This window comes from Papio anubis, chromosome 15 (genome assembly GCF_008728515.1).
Source record: "Papio anubis isolate 15944 chromosome 15, Panubis1.0, whole genome shotgun sequence".
In the NCBI taxonomy this organism is placed as follows: domain Eukaryota; kingdom Metazoa; phylum Chordata; class Mammalia; order Primates; family Cercopithecidae; genus Papio; species Papio anubis.
Genome location: NC_044990.1, coordinates 54218413 through 54244403, shown reverse-complemented (window position 1 = coordinate 54244403; position 25991 = coordinate 54218413). Strand labels below are relative to the sequence as shown.

The 25991-nt window shown below is 38.7% G+C and overlaps 1 protein-coding gene across 7 annotated transcripts in view; it reads right to left on the bottom strand.

Annotated features, from left to right (window-relative positions):
* LMO7 (LIM domain 7) overlaps positions 1–25991 on the bottom strand; it is a 313031-nt gene that overhangs the window by 35435 nt on the left and 251605 nt on the right. For 3 of the 7 annotated variants that reach the window (XM_031655907.1, XM_021929680.2, XM_031655908.1), the window contains exons 5-13: positions 23326–23524; positions 19642–19894; positions 18423–18704; positions 15980–16699; positions 14975–15004; positions 6940–7057; positions 4674–4816; positions 2592–3024; positions 395–703 (exon numbers count right to left, since the gene is read on the bottom strand). In XM_031655907.1, the coding sequence (XP_031511767.1) occupies positions 395–703; positions 2592–3024; positions 4674–4816; positions 6940–7057; positions 14975–15004; positions 15980–16699; positions 18423–18704; positions 19642–19894; positions 23326–23524 (2487 nt within the window). Of the gene's footprint in view, positions 1–394; positions 704–2591; positions 3025–4673; positions 4817–6939; positions 7058–14974; positions 15005–15979; positions 16700–17920; positions 18125–18422; positions 18705–19641; positions 19895–23325; positions 23525–25991 lie in introns of all 7 variants that reach the window. The other 4 variants (XM_017951317.3, XM_009192025.3, XM_017951331.3 and 1 more) reach the window with 3 other exon arrangements.

The window sequence follows — 25991 nt, the reverse complement described above, 5'->3', positions numbered from 1 at the left end:
CCTAGGAAAGGGCTTCTGTCACCCATATATACACTAGATCTGCATCTAAAACCTTCAAAGTGACTACTGTACCTGAAACCTGGGACTACTGGGCACTAGCAGTATAAGGCAACCACTACTGAAACGTGGAATACAGAGAAAACACCAGCCAAATCTCCAAAGGAGACTGGTGCACAAAGTCACACACTCACATCACAAGTGTTATCTGGATCTATGCACTCAGAGTGGAAAGACACCTACTTCCTCCAAGATCTGTTCAGAGTAAACCAGAATGTCATTTGGCACATTTTCAGCCCAGATTAACACCTAGAGGTTTGACGTTTGAGACATGGTTTCCAGATTTAAATGCGTAAGTGTCTGAGCCACAGATGATAAAGAACTTTCCCAAACTCACCTGGGATCTTGAGACTTCTCTTTGGGGGGAGATTTCCCCTTCTCCAGATTCAGACATTAAATCAAGACCAGATGTGGAAGACAGTGTGGCTTTAGAAGTGGCAGCCTGGTCTTGGGAAAGAGATGAGAAGGGGGATGTAGGAGAGGGCTGCCTTGTCACATCTTCTTCTGTTGCTGCTACCTCTCTCTGGCTAGATGAGCTTGAAGCCAGTTGGCTTGCATCCGAGTTTGGTGCAAGGGTGCTGACCACATTGTTTGGAGTTCTCTTAATGTCTTCAACATCTCCATTATACTTCCAAGCATCATCCATCTAAATAAGAAAATATCATTTTAAACTTGATATTCTGTTACCTTTATTTCTGTTTTTAAAAGTTGTTTATTAAATTAATTTTTTAAAACTAAAATAGCATACAACCCACAGTAACATAACTATTACTAAACGCTTGGGCTGAGTTCTTTCACACCGATAGATAAACACACATGTAGTGGGGGAAATTGTTTTAGAAAAAGCATTCATATCACATACAAACTTCTGAAATTTGCTTTGCTTGTTTACTCCAAGCAAACATCTTGAGCATTAAATTTCCACTGAATCTAAACTGGCGTAAAAAAAAATTTGCCATATATACATGTGTTATGTGCAGTTTACACATCAAGATGGTGTAACTCTAACCTCTGCACAAGCTCACCAACATTTTGCTCTTCAGAACAGATTAAATGAACTGAGAACATGTTTTACCATGTAAGATCTGGGGAGTGATGAGATTCCCCTTTGCTGAGAGCCAAAAGGCCTTGGTGTTCTATCTGCTGATCACTCCAGGTCAACAGATAGAACTCTAAACCAGTCCCTTTACTTGCTGAATATTCCATAGTATGGACATCAACAATTTATTCATTTGATGTGCATTTAAAGTTGTTTGAAATGTTCTGTCACTTCCAAAACTACTGCAACAAATATCCATATCTCTTTATAATTGGAACTTCTATTTTTATAGCACAGATTTCCAAAAGTAGGCTTGTTGGAGCAAAAGTTTTATATATATATATATATATAGTTTCTAAAAATAATTGTAGCAACACACTCCAGAAGTAATGTATGAGAACATCTGTTTCTCAGCATCCTTGCCAACACTAGACATTTTCAATGTTTTAAGTCTATATCACGCCGATGGGTAAAAAGTCATACGTCTCATTCTTGCTCCAGGGAAGCTGAACATACTTCTTTGTGCTTTGTTACCAGCCATTTGAATCCCTTCTCCCTTGAACTGGCCACTACTTTTCTATATTCATTTTGCTAGTGTGTTTGCTTACCAATTTGTAGAAGCATTTTCTATCTTAGAGATACTAACTCTTTATCTATCATACATTTTAATAATATTTTTCTGAGTCTATATATTGTCTTTTGACTATATTAAGGAAGTCTGCCATGAAATTCTTATAATGTCAAATATGTCTACATTTTCCTTTATATAATGGTCAGGAGTTTCCCAATTAGTTTAGGTAGGCTTCTCTCACCCCAAATATCCAATTTTTTATACCCTTTTAGAGTTTAGGATTCTACATTAGCAGAGCTAAAAAGAATTTGAACATTAATCTTAGCACTGTGTTGCTTCCTTTCACATAATTCAGATTAGCACACTCATTGTCGGATATGGTACCACTTCATTCTCAGAAAAAAAATGCCGCAATATTCTACATCCTTCAAAATCCTGATATTAATAGAAATGCATACATATAAACAGTAAGACATTCAAACTGATAAAGTGAGAAATCTGAAAAAAGCAGAAATGTGTACATAAGCACCTGAAAATCTCTAGGCTAAACTACATGAAATGCTGTTTTATAGGTCAAGAAGAACAATCATACTGACAACTTCATACTTTTCAACCTAATACTTTAGAAAAGGTACATCTAAAAAAATGACATTATAAAATAATACTCTGCCTTAGAATATATCTTCTTCATTCTTTAAAATGTATCAGCCATACTTTCACATAATTTAAAGTTTAGTAAATTCTGTATAATTGATCTATCTTAAGCATTAAGTTTCCATTGCATCTAAACTGGCATAAAATAAAACGTCATTATATATGGCATGTACAGTTTATACATAAAGTTGATATAACCCCAACCTCTGCACAAGTTCACCAACATTTTGCTCTTCAGAACAGACTAAATGAACTGAGAACATTTTTTACCGTGTAAGATCTGGGGAGTGATGAGATTCCCCTTGTCTGAGAGCCAAAAGGTCTTGGTGTGACCACAGATGTTAACCTGACTGTATCAGTTTTCTGGTAACTTCTGGGGAGAGAAGCTGAAACACGAGTCGACTCCATTTGTGTGCTCAGTGAACGCAGAGAAGACAAAGAGGCTGGGCGTTGTTCTTCCACAGGACTTTGAGAAGGAAGCTGAATTTCAGTTGTTACACTGTTCTCTCTTTTTGCAAAAGTTGTAGAATCTTCTTTGAGAATTTCTGAAGGATAAGTTGTTCCCTTCTCTTCTACTCTCTCACTCCGGTAACTTGCTTCTGACACAGTCAGTGTAGGGGGTCGCTTTTCTTCATCCAGCACATCATCAAAAGAATACATTCTTCTTCTCGAAGGAACTGTAGACTTTTGATTTTGGGATTCCCTTAGCAGAAAGAAATGCACCATCACCACAAAGATATGCATTTGACTCAGAGAGGTGGTAAGAGAGTAATCAACAGATGAAATGGACTGGGAATAAAAAGCTGCTAACCTCACACAAGAATCAATACAACACTTACAGAGCATAAAGATACATATAACTTTTTTTATTTTTTTCTTTTTTTTTTTTTTTTCTTTTGAGACTGAGTCTCACTCTGTTGCCCAGACTGGAGGGCAGTGGCGTGATCTCGGCTCACCTGCAACCTCCATCTCCCGGGTTCAAGCAATTCTCCTGCCTCAGCCTCCCAAGTAGCTGGGATTACAGGCATACGCCACCATGGCCGGCTAATTTTTTTTGTATTTTTAGTAGAGACAAGGTTTCAATACATTGGCCAAACTCCTGACCTCTCAAACTCCTGACCTTGTGATCCACCCACCTTGGCCTCCCAAAGTGCTGGGATTACAGGCGTAAGCCACCACGCCCAGCAAGATGTATATAATTATCTTTAATGTCCCAACCAAGAAAGAATAATAACTTGACTTCTTTAATTGAAAAGGTTCTCAAATACTTCACTGGGATATTAATTGTAAAGAGATTTTTAATGAAACAAGGAAATTTTAATAAAGGATTATTCACAAAATTTTATCCACAAGCTTATAACTTTCAAAATTAAAACACTGTAAATATCACGACTGACAACTAACTTGAACCTTCCAAAGTTGTGGATTAATTGGCAGCCTTGTGAGGATATTTTCCTGCAAAAATTTATAATAATTTAGTAAAAATAAAAGATTACAAAAGACCCAGGCTTTTGTGGAGATCAAACTAGTGTATGATTTCATATAGCTTGACAGAACTTGCCAGAACAATTATTAGGGATTAAAAGTCACCATTCGTATTTATGGGAAGGTTCGTGAAACACCCTCATCTCTCACATTTAGAAAGGAATACCCACCTCCCAAGCTAACTGAATTGCATCCAAATGAATGAAACTGCTTATCATTCGCCTTTAGGGCAGAAAGCAGGTTTGTTTCATTTCACCTGATAGTGTATTTCCTTTTTGATATGATTCTAAAAGCATATTTTCCTTTTCTTCGACCTGTAAATATCCTAATATTTCACAGAATAATGAATGCTTTACAGGAAAGTTTAAATTTAACCTTTATACTGTTACGCTGCAATGCAAAGAGTAAGTAAAACACACACAATTATGTTTATTAAAACTTTCTTTAAAATATAATGAATTGCACTATTAAACATGAAAAAGAACTTTATGTTTTACACAATTTAGTTAAAAGTAAGCTGATTTTATTGGAAGATCTCATTCCTTAATTCACTTAAGAGTATAAAGCAGTGTATTTCCTGCACCCAACATAGCCAACACCATCCAATTCTGCATGTGAATGCGCAATGTAAGAGAAGAAATAATGAACACCTATTTTAAGTCCTCATTTATTTTGTTACTCTAAGTCACTATTTCAACAATGCTTTGTTTTTTCACTGCAGACCAAAATCTTAAATGTTTCTTTGAGTATTTGATTAAAGTTGAATATTGGTGGACACTTATGTCACACTACACTTACACAAAATACCTATTTATAACACTGGCGTCTCCAACCCTGTTACAACTGAGGTGCATTCAGCAATATTACCTGTCCTGCAGCATTTCCTTAAACGTCTTAGAGCTTCTCTCAGACTTCTCAAGTGCCTGCTTTTCAATTTCTTCCCTCTCTTCTTTTTTCTTCTGCAGATCTGAAGTGTAACTTTTTCGACGATCTTTCCATTTTGCAAGGTCCTGACAGAAAAATCACATCAGCAGGGGCACACCTGAATTTCTACACACCCTTTCTAGCAGCCAGAATGTGCCAGAGTATCTTATTACATCACTGAAACTATTCGCTCCAACTGGGTGCCAAGGTGCCCTAATTTTGCTTTTTATAGCCAGCGTTTCTGTACCAAGCCTTTATCTCATGTGTCTGTCTGAAAAACCTGACCTAATAAGATAGACCCCATTTTTGTTTTCCCAGGAAGTATCTGCCTCATTGCACACTTCACAAAGAACGCTAAATGCTTGTAATTAGGTGACAGTTAGTTAGATCAGGAACTGTTTCCAATTCGTTTTCATCTCATTCCAAAAACCTGGCTGTTCTGCGAAACAACATGTTTCACTGGTAAGGCCGAAACAGAAACGCGATTGTGATGGTTAAGCACAGATGCACAGTCTGTCTTTCATTTCACAAACAGAGCTCAGTCCCTACTTTGAGGCAGGCCCAAGTGTAGGAACTATTAATACATACATGCATAGGGCGGGGTTCCCCTCAAAAAACTCTCAGTCTACAGGGGAGAGTCAGATATATAAATAAAAGTTCAGTAACAAGTGTGACAGGATTGCATGAGACAGTGGGGTCCTAAGGAGACCATGGGTCTGGTTCTACCTCCGGAAGGGGAGGCTTTGGAAAGGCTTTAACTGGGAAGGCGAGACTTGAGTATGTGATTTCAGAAGGGTTAAATCCTCCTAGGTCAGGGCAATAAGGAACATGCGGCAGGAACAAACCAACACCTGTCCCCCATATCCCCAGGAATGTTAAGTCTAACCTTGCTGGGTGACCCCGGGGACAATCAACCTAATTCAGCTTTTCAGTTCTCCCCAGAAACCTAGGCTGGTTCTGAGACCCAGGGGGTTAAGACATTTTGCAAGGTATAAAGTTTTCCATGTCTCCAAAATAGAGAACTGCTCGGAACTGTTAGTGGCATTCCAGTCCAAACAGAAGCACATTCAAGGTCTCAGACAAAACCGAATTTCACCCCCAGGGCATGCAAAGTACATTTGGTTTATACCCCTTGCAAGCCCACAGAGCCACTCCTGCTTTAAAAACAGCCTGTGACCAATATGAACTCCTTCCAGAAAGAACAAAAGCAATGCGCATTGAGTCCTACAGCATAACTGGCATGAATTTTTATCTGATTTAACCTAACAGATAAGCCCTTAATACTTACTTTCACACCAGAAAATTCACCGTGTATTTTGGCAAAGTGATATTGAATTGCTGTTTCTTGACAATTAAATTGAGTTCCCAATTAAAAGAGGCACCAGAATTTAGAAAGGTAGCCAGGGCAGAGGTTTCTTCATTTCAGAGACTATTAATTCCTTTGAAAATTAAGATTTACTTTGACTCCTTTGTTCATGCTATTGCTCAACTCTCACCATAAAGTTGTCCTCAAATTTCTTTGGGTTTGCTCTGATAGTCTGTCTACTGTATTTCTTTGCATTTCTTCAGTTTATCACAATTACTCTATTCAAAAAAATGGTCAAGCTTTTTTTCTTCAGGATCAAAACTAAAGAGTAAGTCTATATCTATATAAACACCTGGATATATGTCAACTCTGCAAAAAACATTTCATTTTGATTCATATTACTGACTTCTTCAGCCAAAATATTGCTCTGAGTTATATTACTTATTTCTCCCCAAATCTCCCTAATTAACTCTTAATTACTAACCCTTTTCATCTTTCCTTACTGATGCCAAGGTCTCTGCCAGAACCCTGTTCCTCTTCTCTCCCTAAACTTTGGCCAGGTCTTTCCCATCAGAAGTACAGTTAATGTGCATATCCCAAATTCAACCACCAAAACAAGTAAATAAGTTCACCATACTGCAAGGAAGCAACTCACATTTTTGAGAACTCAGAGAATATTAGAAAATAAACATTCAGGTATATTTTTCACAATGGCCTTTAAAATATGCAACAATAATAGGAAAAAAAAAGGTTTAAAAATCTTTGTAAAGGAAGTTGGTCACATTTTATACAGAACTGAATTCTGTAATAGCAAGGAAATGGTCTTGGGTACATAGACTTTAAGAGAAGCAAAGAAAAGTCAAACAAATACACTCTCCCTCCCGCTACCCCCAAAATACTCACATCCTGCCATTTCTGATCTTGTTCTTTTAATTGTGATTTTATTTTCTGCATCTCCTCGTAACGCAGCTGACGCAAGTTTTGAACATCCTCTGCGCTGACATCGCTCATGGACTTACTCCTACAACAAAAAGACTCATGGTTACCACAGAAGTTCACATGACCAGACTTAGGGGTTAAACTGAGGTTGGACTTATATTTGGAAATTCCACCTAAATTTCTACCTAGACACTTCAGTGATAGTGTCACAGAAGTAGTGCTACAGAGATAAATGGTGTTTTTCCAAAACTCAGAAACAAGAGCCTAGCACTCGAGTGTGAATTTTTTCACAAAATGGCTAGATTAGCCCTATACAAGTCTCGAAAAAACTCCCCAAGGTTCATATTTAAAGAGGTCAATGCATAAAAGGATTACTTTAGGAAAAAAACAGTCACTCTCTTTATTTTCTATCTCCTTCAAAGATAATCTGTTGAGGTTTGGCTGCCTTTTCTGGGCACTCATTAATAATTTAAAGTTTACCTGATATTTTTCTCCTGAAGTTCAATACCATGAATAAATGTGCTGCTGATTCTAAAAGATTCTATAAGATCTGCCCTACCAGTGCACTAGACTTGTTCTCAAAGCACCACAGATAGTGTCTAACAGTCCTTTATAACTACCTCTATAACCCTCTTCTTCTATTAGGGCAACCTGCACGCATTCAACTTGTAACACAAGGATGGACTGAGGTTAAGCTTTGGAAGAGCTCAATCCACAGTAGAAACCAATGAACAGAGTGGCGTGTTGGACACAGGTACACGTGTGCTCTCTACATGCACATAACCAAGAGCCGAGTAAACTATACCAGAGGGGAAAGAGAGATTGGGGGTGGTCTCAAGAAAAGGGAGAGGTCAGATCTAAATACTGAGGAGCAAGTAGGAATGCGAGAAAGAGCCTTTGAAGCTCTTTCCCACTGATCTTTTATACTGCACTCCTGACTTTATTTAAGTAACTGTACACCCCCTGCCTGGGCATCTAAATGTTGCCTTCCAAGATGGTGCCATCATTGTTTCTTTTAAAGCATGTTTGCTCCTAGCTGTTCAGGAATTTCTAGCTTAGCTAGCTCATGGAATTATTATTTCTAAACGATTCCCAATTCCATAATTAAGGAACCAGTCCTTCCTTTGACTCATTTCCAATTGCTTCTTGAATAAATATTTCTGCATGGATATCCCCTAGGCACTTCTTCAATTGGCAAAGGACTGATTAAAATAATATCTAGAAGGGATTTTGTAAACTGTAACTCACTAAATGCATGGTTATTGTTGATGTGACCAAACTCAATCTTGTCCCCAAACCTGCTTTTCCTCTTGTGGTTACTAATGTTGCCACCTGCCCTCCAGTCATCCACATCTGAAACCTAAGAACCACTTTGCACCTTTGTTTCTCCCTTCTCCCCACTTTCCATTAGTTATCAAGTCCTTTCATTCAGTGTCTCTTTCTTTCCATCTCTATTGCCAACACCCTAGATCAGAGTACAGGCAACTCACCTAGACTTCCAAAATGGCTTCTTGAATTAATACCCAAACTCCAGTTTCAACAAACATCTTTCCTAAACTATTTCCTCTGATTCAAAAGCCCTTTACCACTATACCTAACTTCGTAATCAGGACCCCCGGACAGGTATTTCCAACTTCCTATTCATTCTCCACTTGGAAGTCTAATAGGCCTCAGGTTTGTCACAGAAAAAACCTGATTGTCCCCTTCACAACCTGCTCAGCTCTCACCCTCCTTGTATCAGTAAAGGTCACCTCTATCCTTCCCAACATTAGGGCACACATCTTGGAGTCATCCCAGATTCCTCTCTTTCTCTCATATACCGTAACTGGTCCCATCAGTAAATCCTGTCCCTCTGCCTTCTAAATGTATCTAGAACACAATCACTTCTTACCACCTCCACCATTACACCCTGATCCAAGTGACTCCTACCTGGATGATTACAATTATTACAGTAATCACACCTGCTACCTGGATTATAACAATTATCACATCATCTCCTACCCAGATTATTACAATTATCATAATAATCACATCACATCACCCACCTGGATTACAACAGCCTCCTTGCTTCCACCCCTTCCTACCCAACAGCAGCCAGACAGGTCCTTTCAGACTGCACTCAGATCACAGTACACCTCTACTCAGCACCCACTACTTTCTTCCCATTTCATTAGAGTTAAATTAAAGACAGGTTCTTCCAAAACCTAAGAGGTCTGCCATCCCTGGTTCCTACTACTTCTCTGTCCTCATCGGCACCATGCCCCCACTCTCTGCTCCAGCCAACTGGCCTCCCTGCCCTGCTCACACCTCCTGCTTTTCCCCCTGCTCCTCAATCTGCCTGGAATGCTCTTCACCCAGATATCCACATAGCTCCTCTCTCACTTCCAGGCATCTGCTTAAATGTGCCCTCTGTGTTTCCTTCTCTGACCACCTTGCCAGAAACAATAAATGCCCCTCTCCCCTGACCCATCCTGTCCCTAGTCCTTTCTCCTTCATATCATTTCTCGCCATCATGTACATTTATTTACATATCACTGCCTTGCCCTGTAAGATTATAAAGCAGGAATTTTCTGATTTGCTTGCTGGCATATCACCTGTACCTGAAGGGGAGCCCAGCCTGCAGTAGGTGCTTGATAAATGTGTTAAATTAATGATCTAGATAATATTCAGCACTTTGATGAAGTCTTCCCAGCTCATCCATATCAAAGCTGCTCTGTCCCTTCTCTCAACCCCTCTACTGCTTCAGCTACAACTTTATCATGGTACTGAACCCTCAGCCTTATGTCTGTTACAGTGCATGTGTGTCTGTGTGTGCACGTGCATGCTTGGATTCTCTTCCTCACAAGTCGTGTGTTGCTTAGGAGGAAAACTTATTAGCAGCACAAGGCATGCAGGATATACTCATTCAATGTCTGTGGTAAGAATAAGGTAGGTTTTCTAACATTTAATCAAGTAAAATTTACTATACTTAAAATGTTTCTAATTCTTTTTGTAAGATTATTATGGCTATCCACAGTTCTATGAAGAAAGTTCTACAGGATTTATTAAGGACTATTAAGGAATAAATTATATCGAGAGAATATATGAGGACATATATGAATATAGATGGATCTATTAATGTAATATATCTAACTAGGTATGACTACTTATAAAACTGATTTGTGTGAATTTGAGAATATAAATTCACGTAAGTCACACTGTGAAGAATGAGGCTATTTGAACTAATACTATGACAGACTCACTAAGAGGAGGCAGGAAAAATTTTTCAAGAACCAGGCAGGAGGGGTATCTAGACACTCAACACACGAGATTACACAAACTCCAGAACGAACAACAAAAAAAGGGATGCTAATAGTTTAATAATCTTTTGATGGGAGGAAGGCTAGAAGGCCCAGCAGCTCCCAGGGTTGCTCTCCTTTGGCCCTAATCCTTCTACACCAGGCAATGCTAAGGTGTCTTCCCGTGAAATGTGCTTCTCAAGGGCAGAGGTTGCATTCTTCTCCTGGGTGTCCCCAACACGGAGCAGAGCCTGGCACATTAAGGCAGTCCTTAATGTGAACAAAGTGAACCAAATACACTCTGGAGTAGACAAGTCCCCGTGTAAGGCAGGAATGTGAGCACGGTTCACTCCCTAGGGTAAAAAACAGTTACCCACATTGAGCCTGCACACATTGTATAGCAGCTGGAGCCAGGCACCGCAACGAGCCAGGAGGGGAGGGCTGCAGGCCCAGCCGTGGTGCCAGTTTTCACCCCACCCTAACACACATCAGTTCACTTTCGAGATCCCATTTCTCACCTGCTAAGTGAGGAAGGGATTGTTATGAGAACTGGATTTGACTGTGTGGGTTGCATTTTTAAAACCTTCTGGGCCATATACTAATTCTCATTAAAACGAACATGATTGTTTGGGATCTCCCAAAAGATAACTCTCCAAGCTGCTTCAAATCCGAGAGGTCACCCCAGACCACAGTGATAAAATCCAGAACTTTTGTAGTAGAGGAAGGAGTCTCTCAGGCCAGATCACAAAGAATTCTTCCTTCCCTTATCAGCATTAATGGCATAATATTCAGCTTCTGAGGGCTTACTGTGTGTGCCAGCAACCTCGCCAAGCAGTCTACGTGAATTATCTCAGAGGCAAAGCCCTAGTCCGGTTCTACCACTCACAAGCCACATGTCCTTGGGAAAGCTGCAATATTTGTTTCTCTATCTCCACATCCCTATCTGTTGGCCTCACAGATTTGAGATAAGTACCAGAGATAGCATCAGGAAAATTGTTTGGGAAAACTACGAAGGATTGCGCGGCTCTAGTACCTTGTGTTGAATGAAGGATGATTAACTGGCAAATCACATCATATGTCTCTTACAAGTCCTGCTTCATTTGTATTTCCTTATTTGGAAAGGCTCCAATTTAGAACTGCAACTGGAGTTTTTCCAAAAAATACAGATCTAGCATCTTGCCTTTCTGTTGAACAGAATTTTTTTAAAATAGCATTTAGAAGGAAAAAGAGGAAGTTTAAGGAAGGAGTTGTCAATCATAAACAAGGTTGCTAAAGTCTCACTCTCTTCTCCCACGATGCAGGTTGCCTACTATGCTCCTGGCACTTTTTGGCTAGTTTTAAGGTGTTTCCTTTTAGAACTCACTTCCAGGAACTTTACAGGTGAAAATCTAAGGAGTAATGGATCAAAAAGGAGCAGAACGTGGCAAATTTTCTCAAATATAAAATCATGGATAGACTTATACAGCAAACAGAAATTCCATGATACTAGGGTTAAGGTTCCCCAACTTTTGGAGGGAGATAGGAATATACTGATTTATGTACCTCTGAGTGTATTTCCATTAGGTACTACAGGAATTCTCTGAAGAGCAATCAATGGTAAAACTTGGGCAAGAGGCTTTGGAATTACCATACACTAGAATAAAAAGTCAATGTGATGAAGATTTTTCATTTACAGATGTATACTCTCAGTGAGGGTTCCTCAGTAGCACCACTGCTGACATTTTGGGGCAAGAAAACTATTTGTTATAGGCACTCCTGTGTACTGTAGGACATTTAGCAGCATCTCTGGCTACGAAGGCACTAGTTGCCAGTAGCGCACACACTCCCACCCACCCAATGGGACAATAAAAAATGCCTCCAGACATTGCCAAATGTCTCCTGGGGGTGGAGGGAAATCCCTAGAAATAACTGACATTGGCTTTTTTTCCCTTTCTTTTTTGGTGTCATAAGCCTTTATAATTCTACAGAATCTTTTGGCCAAACCCATAAGTGAAATGTGGGTGACTTAATTGTCTTTTATTACAACTTCATGTGAAATCAGTGTTCATTTCCTATTAACACTGGCAACAGATTCAACAGCTCAATCACATACAAGATTATTTCTACATATTCGTACAACAAGTTTTGTCATAAATTGCTTCTGCCAAAACACATGACCAAATTTTCAAGTTTCATGAAACCATACAGACATAAATCCATGCAAGATGAAAGTGCATAGAAGAAATGACTACCACACACAAAGCGTCTTAAAAACAAACAAGCAAACTGACAGGTGTTAAATGCCAAATAAAAAGCAAGCCAGAAATTAACAGTCTCAGACTTCAAAAGATACTGCACATTTCTCTTTAACCCAGTCCTCACAAAAAAGAAAGCATTCATGTTATAGGCAGTTATTTTTCAATGACAGCATGTTGAGCAATAATGGTTTTCCAGGTAACTATGCCAAGCTTGACAACAAACATTATGTTCAGAGAAATATCACCCAGCATAAATATGAAACAGGTTCTAGATTAAAAGCCTACACTTAATCCAATTTAAATTTCTATTTTCTTTTCACTGCAGCAGATCTACTTAAGAAAAGTACCGGTAGGCCAGGCCTGATGGTTCACATCTGTAATCCTAACATTTTGGGAGGCCAAGGCAGGAGGAATGCTTAGGCCCAAGAGCTCAAGACCAGCCTACCAGCCTGGGCAACATAGCAAGACTCCATCTCTTTTAAAAAAAAAAAAAAAGCCCTGGTAACTGACAGACTATACAGAAAAATCCTTTGTTATAGATTTGACTTAATTGACTTCAAGTGGTCCAAAACACACTTGAGTTTTCTGAGGACACATTCATATTATAATACTTTCCATTGTTTGACACATCGTGCATTATTCAGTCTCAATTTACAGACAATCTTGCTTTATTTGTGTAGTTACTTTGGCATTGAACCGCATGCAGAACAGCCTTTAAAACAAATATTGTACTATCCGAACAACTATCTTGGGATAGAAAACATTTGCTGCTGTGAGTTCTAATCTAGAAAAATCTTTAGCTTTTCAAGTTTTGGTTTTAGGTTTCTGTCTTCTTTTCTAACTCAGTCATATAATTTACCCCTCACTATGGGGAACACATCCAGCCACTGAAATGGTTGTACATGTTGGCATTCCCAACACATACTTGTACTCTGGGTACTTGTATTCCCTTTAAGAAAAGCAACTATTTCTGAGAGCTGCTTACATTATAAAGTTATATTTAATTTACAAATGAAAATTTTTCTGAAAGTTACAATTCAACATGCTTAAAGCTGCAAAGAGATTTTTAATCAAGTTAAAACAGCTTTCCTATGACTTGAAAGTAGCAAATGCTTAAGTGTCATGCAGATGAGCTGGAAAGGGGATAATGTGCCTTTGCATGGCACACGGAAAGTATGCAGGGACCCTGGTTTTTAAAATCAGTGGCTAACAAGTACTTGCAATTTGTTGCCTATGGCTCAGTTACACCTTTGGCATCTAGAATGGTTACATTGCTTTATGTTTAGTAGCTTCCAACATTTCTGAATTATCAAAATTATAAAAAGCTATCAAAACTAGAGATTCTTATAGATGAAGTAAATCCTTGTAAGGGAAGACACTTAGCTACTAAGGCCTGAGCAGATTAAAACATTTTCATCCTTTAACTCTCTTCCTCTTGCTCAAACACTATTGGCCCTTAGATACACAAAGTTACAGAAAGTTTGGTGGAAAATATTAAGATACAGCCACTTTGTGATTTTGTACTAAGAATGAATAAATGATTTACTATAAATGTAGATTTTGCCTGTAATCCCAGCACTTTGGGAGGCTGAGGTGGATGGATCACCTGAGGTCAGGAATTTGCGACCAGCCTGACCAACCTGGTGAAACCCCATATCTACAAAAAATACAAAAATTAGCAGAGTGTGGTAGCATGCAACTGTAGTCCCAGCTACTCGGGAGGCTGAGACAGGAGAATTGCTTGAACCTGGGAGGTGAAAGTTGCCATGAGCCAAGATTGCGCCACTGCACTCCAGCCCAGGCAACAGAGCAAGACTCCGTCTCAAAAAAAAATAAATAAATATGTAGTTTTTGCGACAATGACATTAGAAATTAAGAAGATTTTTGCAGTTTTTGAAGGCCAATTTTGCACCATAAACATAACCATATTATACTTTTTTTTCCTAATCAGGAATCTTGAAAATATAATACTTCCAAATACCACCTAGGGAAGATTAACGCATCCCTACTAATGAAGTTCCCAGTGGGCCGATTATATGGATAATGTCAACTGGGTGTATTCTAAACTCGAAGTAAATACTAATATTGTTTTTCCATCACTGATTTTCTAAAATGTAGTAACTTGGGCTTTAGCATCCATAAATCAGAATTTTAATCCATGTAGCAATCAAATACCAAAATATATATACCTAAACTTAGGCAAGTGCTTTTGTTACTTTTAATCAACTCACTAAATTTTTACAAAGGAAAAAAGAAGGGATGGAGCTAAAGTTTAAATTTTTAATAAAATAATTTTGTCATGCACTGGGCACCAAGACACAGAAATATTGCCATTAGGCTGCAAAACAAACATTTCCCATTTAAAAAATCTCATGCACAGCACACAACATCCCCATTTAGTGACATGCCATGCCAGAAATACAGTAAGTTATACAAAGAACAAACAATAGGCACAGATTTTTTACTGTGAACCACATAACTTACCCATTCTCACCATAAATCTTTTGAAAGAGTCTAAGAAACCAGAAAACCAAAAATTAAAAAGTCATTTTTCCCAGTCATATTAGTTTCTAAACATTCAATGTCTTTCACTTAAGAATCTAATTGGAAACGCACAAATCTCAAAAGGTCACTTCTTCCATCACATTCTTGATCATGTCTCAAGTTCTCATCAATTTCCTATCTCAGGAAATTCAGATTAAGCAATATGAAGAATTTCCTCAATTTACTCTGAGCTAACAAATCCATAAGAAAAGGCTTCCCGTTGTCAGGAACTGTTAAGTTAGATTTGGATCCTCTAATTTTATTCAACCTAATCAGATTTGTCCGTCCCTAAGTTCCACAAACTGAACATTCATCAAAAAGGCAAGTTGCATAATACGAACTATCAAAATGGCCATGATTACATACACACAAAATTCAGCAGACAACAAATACCATTCATGCATTTTAACATCAATGTTTACACTGAACTTTATAAATAAAAATAAGTTACAAATGATAGTCCAAGAAACCTAGGCCAAAAAAAAATTTAAGTTAAATGAAATTTGCAATGCCATATTTTCAGGGAAAATTTTACCACTCAAAAAAATCAGACACTCTAAAATGGGAGTGACACATAAAACCAAACTATCACCAGACTGTTACAGAAATGCCTGAATATGAGAAGTCCAGAAATATAAGTTGGAAAAGATTTTTATGAAACTTCATATTGGTGAATAGTACCACAGTACTGCTTAAGTCAAAGGCAAGGTTTATGTATATGCAGTCTTAAACAGGCCTAAATAAGTTATTTAGAGATATACAAATATGGAATTGCACTTTTTCTACAAAATGAGCGCTTTTCAAAGCAAATTAAGTTTTACGGGATGCTTCAAAATGGCACGCGACATGCAGAGTGGAGCAACATGATGAGCTGCTTTCTTGCATGAGAAAAGTTACACAAGATCATCCATCACAAGCAAAATCCTTGCAGAAGCACACTCTGACCTCTCCACCATCAGCCTTTTCTTGTGCCTAAGTCTGCTGGCCTCCCGGATGGCCTCCCATCTCTGCAAGTCGGCCTCACTGCAGGGGCCAGGGGTGAAACTGACGGGAGGCACGGCAGTTCCCAGTTTCCAGGACTGAATCTTACGTGTCAGCATGTCATCTTTCTTCTGCCGATATGAAGGAACTAATATTCTACAGCTATTACTTTTTTCTTTGGATGGGCATGTCCTTTCAAGTACACAGAGAAATTTTGCTTGAATTTCTGGAGGAAGAGTCCAGGGTTCGGGGAAAGGGACTGGGTGGTATCTATCTGGAGCACCGGACAGCGGTACTTCTTTCTTCTGTGCTGGAATTCGGCGAACAATCATATCATCTTTTTCCAAATCCGGAAGTACAAGTTCACCTTCTCTACACTGTAAAATTATATCTCGTTCTACAGAATCATCTTGCTCAGAGAACTTTCTAAAGTCTTCAAAAGCTCGGAGAACATATGGATTTGCATGGAAAGCCCCAGTCTTTCTGACAAAGAAATCATCATTCTCTAAGTCAGGATCCAGGGCCGCCATCTCCAGGTCATCTCTTCTATAGCCTGGTGCATAAGAGAGATTCTTCCTGCGGGTTATGAGCCTTGGGCCAGAAGTGGGATCAATTTTGGTATGTGTTTCAGAAGACAAGATGTCATCAGAGTATGTTTGGAGGGCCTGAAGCAGTAAAAACTGACTGATGCACAGAGAGGAAAAAGGAAAGAGAATCTTATTAAGTTTGGGGAGAAAAGGTAATTAGCAGATCGACTAGCCAAAGGTAATTAGCAGACCAACTAGCCAGTTACTGAGGATAAATTATTTTAGAGGACCATCACGGGACTCTTGCTAGGAATAGACTAGCATTTAATCCAACACCCATGACTTTCCTGGATACTCTCTAAAGAAATAAGAGCAGAGCATACTTCTCAGGAAAGCTGGGCACCATAGAGGCCATGGATGGGGCTGGAGTATAGACTAAGTACCCCTCCCAGGCACACAGAAAAGCCACTCCCTGGTACCCTTTTTTCTTTTCTTTTCTTTTTTTTTTTTTTTTTTTTTTTTTCAGATAGAGTTTTGCTCTGTCCCCCAGGCTGAGTGCAGTTGCGCAATCTCAGCTCACTGCAACCTCTGCCTCCTGGGTTCATGCAATTCATTTCCCTCAGCCTTCCGAGTAGCTGGGATTACAGGTGCCCCCTACCATGCCCAGCTAATTTTTGTATTTTTTAGTACAGACAAGGTTTCACCATTTTAGCCAAGCTGGTCTCAAACTCCCGACCTCAAGTGATCCACCTGCCCCGGTCTCCCAAAGTGCTGGGATTCCAGACATAAGCCACTGTGTTTGGCCCCTGGTACCCCTCCTTCCATTTGCCACCGTGGTCTAAGTGCCCCCTGAAGAAGAAGGAATAATCTTTGAAAGTTTCACAAGTTGGGCATCATGCACTTTATGCAATACGTATATGTAATCAGCCGGAAAAAGGGAAAATGAATTGCTCTGAAGTTTTATAAAAGAGCTCAAGGAATCTTTCCTTGGCATTTTCCCTAGACTTGCCCTTCCCAGTCTCTACCTGAAACTTATTTCCTTGTTCCACATCTCCACACACAGCAAAACTGTAAAATTAGGTAAACTTTCTAACAAGCCTTTTTGAACTGGCTTTTCAAAAGAACTGCCACATGTAAATATATCCTGTCTCACACATTATTGTGCTAAAGAAGAATGTTGAATCCTACAGACTTCCAAGCTGATGTAGTTGCACAGAAAGCAGCATGTTATACATTATGCTTTTGTACTAAGTCCACTAAATGAGTCAGGTTTCCTGATTCAATGCAATCAGGTCCCAGGTTAATGGAGCAGCAGAAGCGGGCAGAGGGGTGTCTGAGGCCAGACCCCCAGCAGGCAGGCTCATGCAGACAGGGGCACCTGGGCTCATCCGAAGCACTACTGCTTCTCCTGGCTGCATGGGAGTCCGGTGATTTTACAGCCCGTTTGGTAGCTAATTCCAGCAAGAGTGAAGGTCTTTGGCAGCTGCCGTCTAGCCTACGCTCTGCTTTTTGTGCTCTACTAAAAACGGTGGCGCTTCTGGCAGAACCTGAGTCCTCATCCTCAGAATCTGAATTCCTTCTACTGTGAGTGACATGGAGAAAAGAAAGGAGGAGGGAATGAGACAAAGAATTGGAGAAAAACAGAACTACTAAAAATAATGCCATGTGACGACTATGTATGGAACAGGGCTTTTTAAGATCTAGATCCTCAGGTTTAAATTTAAACAGAAATTCATTTCCATTATATAGGTTCTGTAGACACTAGAGAACTAATTAGACTTTCTCTCTCTCTCTTATTATTATAAAAAAACATGCACACAGAACCCCAGCTGGGGTACTGAATGTACAATGGTGTAATAGAAACATGCACAATGACAAACCTGAATCCCTGAAATTCTTTATACCATGGCTTATAAGTTTCCCTTTTTATTCTTTTCCAGTTCACATCTTCCGGGGTCCAACATTTGGGAAGAAACTGATCAAAAGCATTCCCTGGGTTTGGCATGACTGGAGTGAGCTTGCGCACATAAAGATCATCCTTTACAATGTTGGGTATGCTTCTTGTCTTTGCTTTTTCCTCTTCCAAATAACAAGAGGACTTTGAAGTTCCTTGTACAGTTGGCCAGTTCTCCACATTGGTGCCCCAAATCCTCCTCTGATTACTGTTCAAAACATCCAACTGGTTAAGACACTGTATGAGCATTTGTGACACAGCACACAAACGGCATGCTTTCTGGTTCACAAAGTTTACACCACTGTGAACAAAGCAAATTAGTTCCCATTCTCATCACCACCACAACTCCTAGGACAAATTTACTATAATAGCATCTCATTTTAATTCAAGGATAGCTAGATACACATGGGCCAAAGATACTTCATTAGAAGCTGTGTTAAAAGAAAGAGGCACATAACAAACAATTTGGGGTGTTACTTTCTGAATTAAAATCAGCAGCATGATAGACAGCCGGATCCAGGACAAGTATTTCTGACCTCGTCAGTCCATACAGCCCCATGGCGAACATATCAGCAGGAGAAAGTATTTGCGGACAAGAATTAGGAGAGGTGATTTTCGAGATGAAATTCTGGGGCCTCTTTTTCACTTGGAATCTACGGTTGGCTAAGTCATCCAAAACTATGTCAGGAAACCTTCGTTCATCCTCAGAGTCCGAACCACTTTCAAAACCGTACGCCTCCCCGTGAGAGGAAGCTGGATTTGCAAAACCACACTCTGTTCTGCTAATTTGCTGAGAAATTAAAGGATTCTTTTCATGTCCACTAAGATCAATCAAAAAAGGAAAAACATTACATGGCAGGGCTCATCATGAACAATATAAATTATCTGGTAAGCTGAAAAATACCAATAAACTGAAGTCATGCATCTAAAAAAAGACCTAGCAAATCACATGCTGACATTCTAAAACAGAAGAAATGGCTTCAAGATATGTATAACTAAAAATAGAGGGATGAAAAATATTCTCACAAGTCAAGCTTAATATATGATCTATGAAACACATTTAAGAGCCATTCTTTTTACCACATTTAACATCCCACCACATTCGAAACGCATACGAAACTCAATAATCACACCCATTTCAGTACCTCGAAAATGTTCCATCTGCTTCTGTATAAACCGGGCTTGCCCAGCTTCTTCTGTTATCCTCATGTTTGTCCGGCTTTTTCTTCCTCAGAGGTGCTGGTACATAGGATGGCTGTCTACTTTTGTTGGGTAAAAAACGATTGAAGGGTAACGCAGTCTTTGGCTCAACAGCCGAAATCCTTCGATACGACATATCATCTTTATTATAATCTTGCATCTTGAATGTAAATTCCAAATCTGTGTCACTTTCAAAACCTATAAAGGAGGCACAAGAATTTGCTTTACTCTCCAGATTATTCGCCTAACTGAAACCCACACAGTGCGCCTGCTTTGTCTTTCCCTTAGAAACCCAGTGCTGCCACTGCTAACTGCAGGGAATATTTTTAGAAATTTGTCACGAAGTTGTGATAAGATCCATTAGGAGGAACTTGCTTTGCATACTGGAGGCACATGCAGTACATTCTTTTGCTGTTGTAGGCTCTAAGCAGAAAACGTCCTGTTTTACTAGTGAGCCCCTTTTCTTCTCGATCTCTGTCTCCATGATTTTCCATAAGATTTGTTGATGTAATACATAGAAATAAAATCTAGCAATGGAGTCACAAATACTTAAAACAACATGCAAAAGTAATTCTAGGGGAACTCAGTAATCTAAAATAAGGCATGCAGCTATCCACAATATATACGTGAGGGCAGAGATCAGGAAGGATGTAGAAAGAGAAGCAAAACAACAACAAGAAGCTTGTAAAGGGTCTGGATAGATCCGATGAACCAGAATCAGATATTAAATATGAGGTTGGACTGGATGACTTCTAAAGTTCCAAAGGAATCTCAAGTCTTATGCCCAAATGAGAGCACAGAACTCAGTTTCTTCTGAGTGGCCATGGAAATTATACTGGGAACCTTGTATTATGATTCATAATCATTTAAACACAAATTCAAAAGAACACCCTTTGATACACCTCAAGGTCAGATAGATACAAATAATAATCTGCTTTCTTAAAAGAAGAAGAAGAAGAAATCTACTCTTTTAAAGACAAAGGAAGAAAAGGGGAGAGAACAACACTACAGATCCAAGCCAAGTTGTCTCTCTTTCCCACCCTTCTTCTCTTCCTGCCTCTTGTGCATTTGTAAAGGTTTGGAAGTGTTACTTGCTTCTCACCAGGGTTCTCTCCGGGCCTGGCTGTGCACAGCGCCTGACAGCTACAAGCTCTCAGCAGGTAGAGCACCTGCAGGGTTAACCTGAGTTAAAGGCAGTCTCTTCCCCTCCCTCCTGCCTGGCAGGAAGCTACAGTAAATAACACTGAGAACAGTCTACAGGAAGTCGCTTAACATACAGCTGTGAGACAGGGACACGGTAAAAGGAGAGTAGAGTCTTGGTAAAAGAGAGAAAGTAACCGCAGCTATGACCATGAGGGGTAGTAGTCAATAAACTGGTGCTTTCTTTTTACCACCTTCTAAAAAATCAGACATTTATCTCTCATTTCCAATAAGTATATCAATTACTCTTGCCAAAATCTATACATGTGGAATTTTAAAGTCATAAAGAGACTATTTTACTTTTTAAGATAAAGTCTTTTTTTAGCCCAGTACAGTACCTGCAGATAATTTTTCTCCCCCAAATATCATTCTTGATATGAGTTTTCATGTAAAACTAGAGAATGTGACATTGCAATTCTGTTATCCTAAAAATATTACCCTGTATTATAGCGCTCATCAATTTAGGACTACAATCTAGAGGGTAGCAGTAGAATTTTAACACGCTGATCACAAAAGAGTTTCATCATCCAGGTGCCTCCATCCCAGGCTTTTTTTCCCTGCTTAGTTGTAATTTCCAAGACTTCACTTCCACACTCTTCAAAAAAGGTCTGCAGCCCCATTTCCAAGATCAGAAAGGAATGTGACAGTAGCCCTCTGCTTTTGGTTACATGGACAGGTGTCTATTCCAACTAGGATCTGAGAAGACGCCTTAGATTCCACACCACTGGGCGGGCCACTGCATCTGAACTGACTGAAGCCCGCATATTCCCACATGCCCTCTATCTTTTCCCCTTTTATTCCTTGGCTAGATATAAATTCCATCATTACATGGAGTAGGTTCTTCAGTCAGGGCAAAGAAATACAGCGGGTTCAGAATTTCAGCCTCTGCTTTTACAGCTTTAACCACTCAGATGAATCACATACTCAGATTCATTTCCTTAAACGTATTGGAATCGTCATCTAGGCTATGAATCTGTCACACCTTGACAGCAAACAGCCAATACATGTGGCAGTAATTACAAAGGTTAATGCTTAAATAGCCTTTCACATTTTTTATTTTTAAAAACTACTACTCTAAAAGATAAAGCATTCAGGTTTTTTGTTACCATGCTTAATAAATTGTTGATTGATTTTTTGGAAAACAAATTCACAGTATGTTGTATTTACATAAGTTTCACCTCAGAAGCAAAACAAATAATAAATTCAAGTTAATGATGTGCATACTGAAGTATTTAGGACAAGTGTAATATATTCTGAAATGCCTCAAAAAATAAGATGATTAAATTACAATAGAGAAAGAAAGAGGGAGGGAGGGGGAAAGAGAAAGAGAAAGAGAGAAAGAGGAGAGAGAGATGGGTATAAGCCAAATCATGCATAGTAAAACATCATGGTGGAATTAGGTGACAAACACATGTGTGTTTACTGTACAATTATTTTAAGTTTGCTGATTTTTGACATTTTTGTCATAGATATGCTAGGAAAAATATCTAGAAATAGAAAAGTAATATTCCAAATACACAAGCAATGTAAAATCCCTAACAATCAAGCAGAAATTCACAGCCAGAACTCAATGTTTTCACGTTGATGTCAGTAGAAGCATATAAATATTTCAAAAAAACTTTACTTGTGATTTCAATCTAGTCAAATCTGAATAGCTGGAGATGTGCAGTCAGAAATTGCTGATGCTATACCCAGTAGCCACAGGAATAAGATGTGCATTGAAATAACTGAACTGACCATAAGCTTGGGATTTTGAAAGAAGGTTCCTTCCCACAACAAGATGTCTCTAACATGTTCCTTTCACACTTGCTCTGTCCTAGGTTAGCTCTGACCCTGAAAGGACCAAAAGAGGATTTCTACCAGCATGTTATGTGGTGGTATATTATTCAGTCTACAAAGTTTAACATAATATTCTATCATGATAGATAGCAGTCATTTCTTCTCATCTATAGAAATAATTGTAAAAATATCTCTCTTGTTTTTGCTTAAGAGAATTTTTTTAATCTCTTGAAAAAAGCCAAGGATGAAAGTTACTCAGAAACTAGAAGAGAATTTTTTTTTTTTTTTTTTTTTTGCAGAATCTTATATTCCTTTCTATGTTTAGATATATCAGTTTATAGAACTCGTGAACACAAATTAAGCCTGAATCTGGAGACAGAAGAGCCAGGATAGATTATCACTGATAAAACAGGTCACAATTAACTGTCACCTCCCAGTCCTTTCCAGAAATGAAACTTTTCAAAAATGAAACTATCACCATCATGAAGGAGAAAAAAATAACAAAACCCCCAGTTATACTTGAGTCTCTATGAAAATCCACTTCTAAGTGAAATTTCTGCCTAGTTTTCGCTCCATTTTTCTATTCTCTCTTGTTCCCAGTTCTCCCTTGATGTGCAAACAAATAAACTGACAGCCAAAACACAACACACCTTCACGCCCCCCTCTCAACGTGATATCAGAGGAGCAGCTTGTCAATGACCTCGAGCCCAAAGAGTCCAAGCTTTCAAAGGAATCTTCTCTCTTATGGTGCCTTGGAGGAGCCAGAAATTCTCCACGTTCAGGACACCAGATGTCACCGTAGCCACTGTCCCTGCCACTTCTTTTCAGGAAGCTGGAGTCTTCAAGTGCCTAAAGAAACATTTTTTAAAGAATAGTAAGTTAAATAAACTTCCAAAAAATATCATCAATCGGTTATTACTTGCTTGTTTGCCTAATTTAAATTGGGTTTCATTTGACATGTAAGGCAATGAGGTTTCTGTCGGACATAGAAAAAAGCTGATGAAAAACAGAAAATAAATTTATAATTGTTTCCCCACAACTGACACAATAAGGAGGTATTCAGTATTCAAAGTAACAATAAGGAGATATTCAATATTATTTAATAAACTAGTACATATGTTCTATTCAAAAATAAGGAAAATTACTAGTTTAACGAAAGTTCACAGAGTAACATCGAAATGCTAAACTCAGTTATTACAGTTCTCCAGCAATAAATGTGAAAAGAGTCAAAGAGAAAAACTAACCTTAACTTAGTCATCCAAAAGGAGATAAATCAACAAGATTATATTCACTCTATCTCCAGGAAATATCTGTGATGGCTTATATGACATAAAACCTTAACAACTGAAGTTATTTAACCCTCCCCCCAGAAAAATAAAAAGGAGCAAGTGGGCATAAATTTCACAGGATTCATGTACTCTCACTAATTACACAACCTGGTTCTAAGGTCCTGGCAGCTGGCTTATCTTCCTTGTTGAATTAAGAGAAGCACACTTGTTTGCTGACATATATAACTTATTTTCTATGGACCTAAATAAAATATTAATTTTTTTTTTTTTTTGAGATGGAGTCTTGCTCTGTCGCCCAGGCTGGAGTGCAGTGGCCGGATCTCAGCTCACTGCAAGCTCTGCCTCCTGGGTTTTGGCCATTCTCCCGCCTCAGCCTCCCGAGTAGCTGGGACTACAGGCGCCTGCCACCTCGCCTGGCTAGTTTTCTGTACTTTTTAGTAGAGACGGGGTTTCACCGTGTTAGCCAGGATGGTCTCGATCTCCTGACCTCGTGATCTGCCCGTCTTGGCCTCCCAAAGTGCTGAGATTACAGGCTTGAGCCACCACGCCCGGCCAAAATATTAATTTTTTATTGGCTCATATAAAGGATACACAGAAACATCACAAATGATGTTAACTGTAGGTTTGTGAATTATATAGAACTTACTCAAGATAAGCACTTTTAACTAACATTCTTCGGTGAATGTTAGTGACAAAATATAACCTGGCTTTTTAAACATTAGGACGTGAGTAAAATTTACAAAGCCCATGGTGTAGTCCTGACTTATAGTAATCAATGAATATCTAGTAACTACAATGTTTTATACGGTGAAGATAATTTTGTCATAGTAAAAATCAGAAATGTTACTTTCAGATGAGCTTACTAATACAGAGACAATTTAAAGAACCTAGTAATTACTAACAATCAAACATATTATGTGAACCTTGATTAAGTCATGATTCAAAATAAAAAGTAGCTGGAGACAAGTATGAAAGTTTTAATGTCAACTGAACATTAGATAATGGGGAATATCTAAGTTTTCTTAAATATAATAAACATTGTAGCTATATAGAAGAATATTCATATTCTTAGGAGATGCATACTGAGTATTTGGGGAGAAATACACCTGCAGTTTATATTAAAATGGTTAAGTAAAAACATAGATGGATGGATAAACACATATGTAGATAAAGCCAGTATGGAAAATTGTAATAATTGAACCAGATGGTGCACATCTGGGAATTTGTTGTACTCTTCTTTCAATTTTTAATTATAAATATTTTCAACATATGAAAAAGCTGAAGAGTTTGCAGTGAATAATTAGCAGCTGTCTCAGGCATACTTTTGATCTAATACCGTCAATTCATGATTCAATTGTCTGACAACTGTTTGGAGCACTAAAAAGGTCTAGCAGATTTCAGGGAGATTTCATGTGCTTTAGATGCCGACACCCTGGCATTAGAGCTGACATCCTGTCATGAAAATGCTAGTGCCTACCTTACATCCTGCTACTTCCAAGCAGATGGGGAAGCCAGGCCTAGTGCTGGTGCCGCCAAAATGCTTCTCAAAATACAGAAAGACTTTTTTAAATGTAAGTGTTTAGATCTGTCAGGTTTCTTAGACACTTAGTTGTTAAGGCCTCAGAGTTCAACACTCAAGATAGATGTTTGACCTCATAAATGTTAAAGTTATTGATGACAGCCACTTCAGTTATAAAATAACCTTTGGCCCTGGTGCCTGGCTTTTAAGGAGGCACCCTGACAAGTCAACTAAAATGAGTCACCTCCAACTTCTAAGATGACTGACTGAGGTGCTACAACTTCCACCAATGATTTTTTAACTGGTATTTTATATGTTTGTAAGCATTATCCGGTTAAATGGGAAATGCCTGATGAACACATTGGTTTTGATTTTAACAGAACTGATACAAAACATATGATATAGTCACATGCCTCTAACAGCTACCCCTACTTTATTATAATGGAATGGAACCACAACCATAGTTTTATAAACCATAAGGTCTTCATCTACCTCCTCTGGTTTTGAA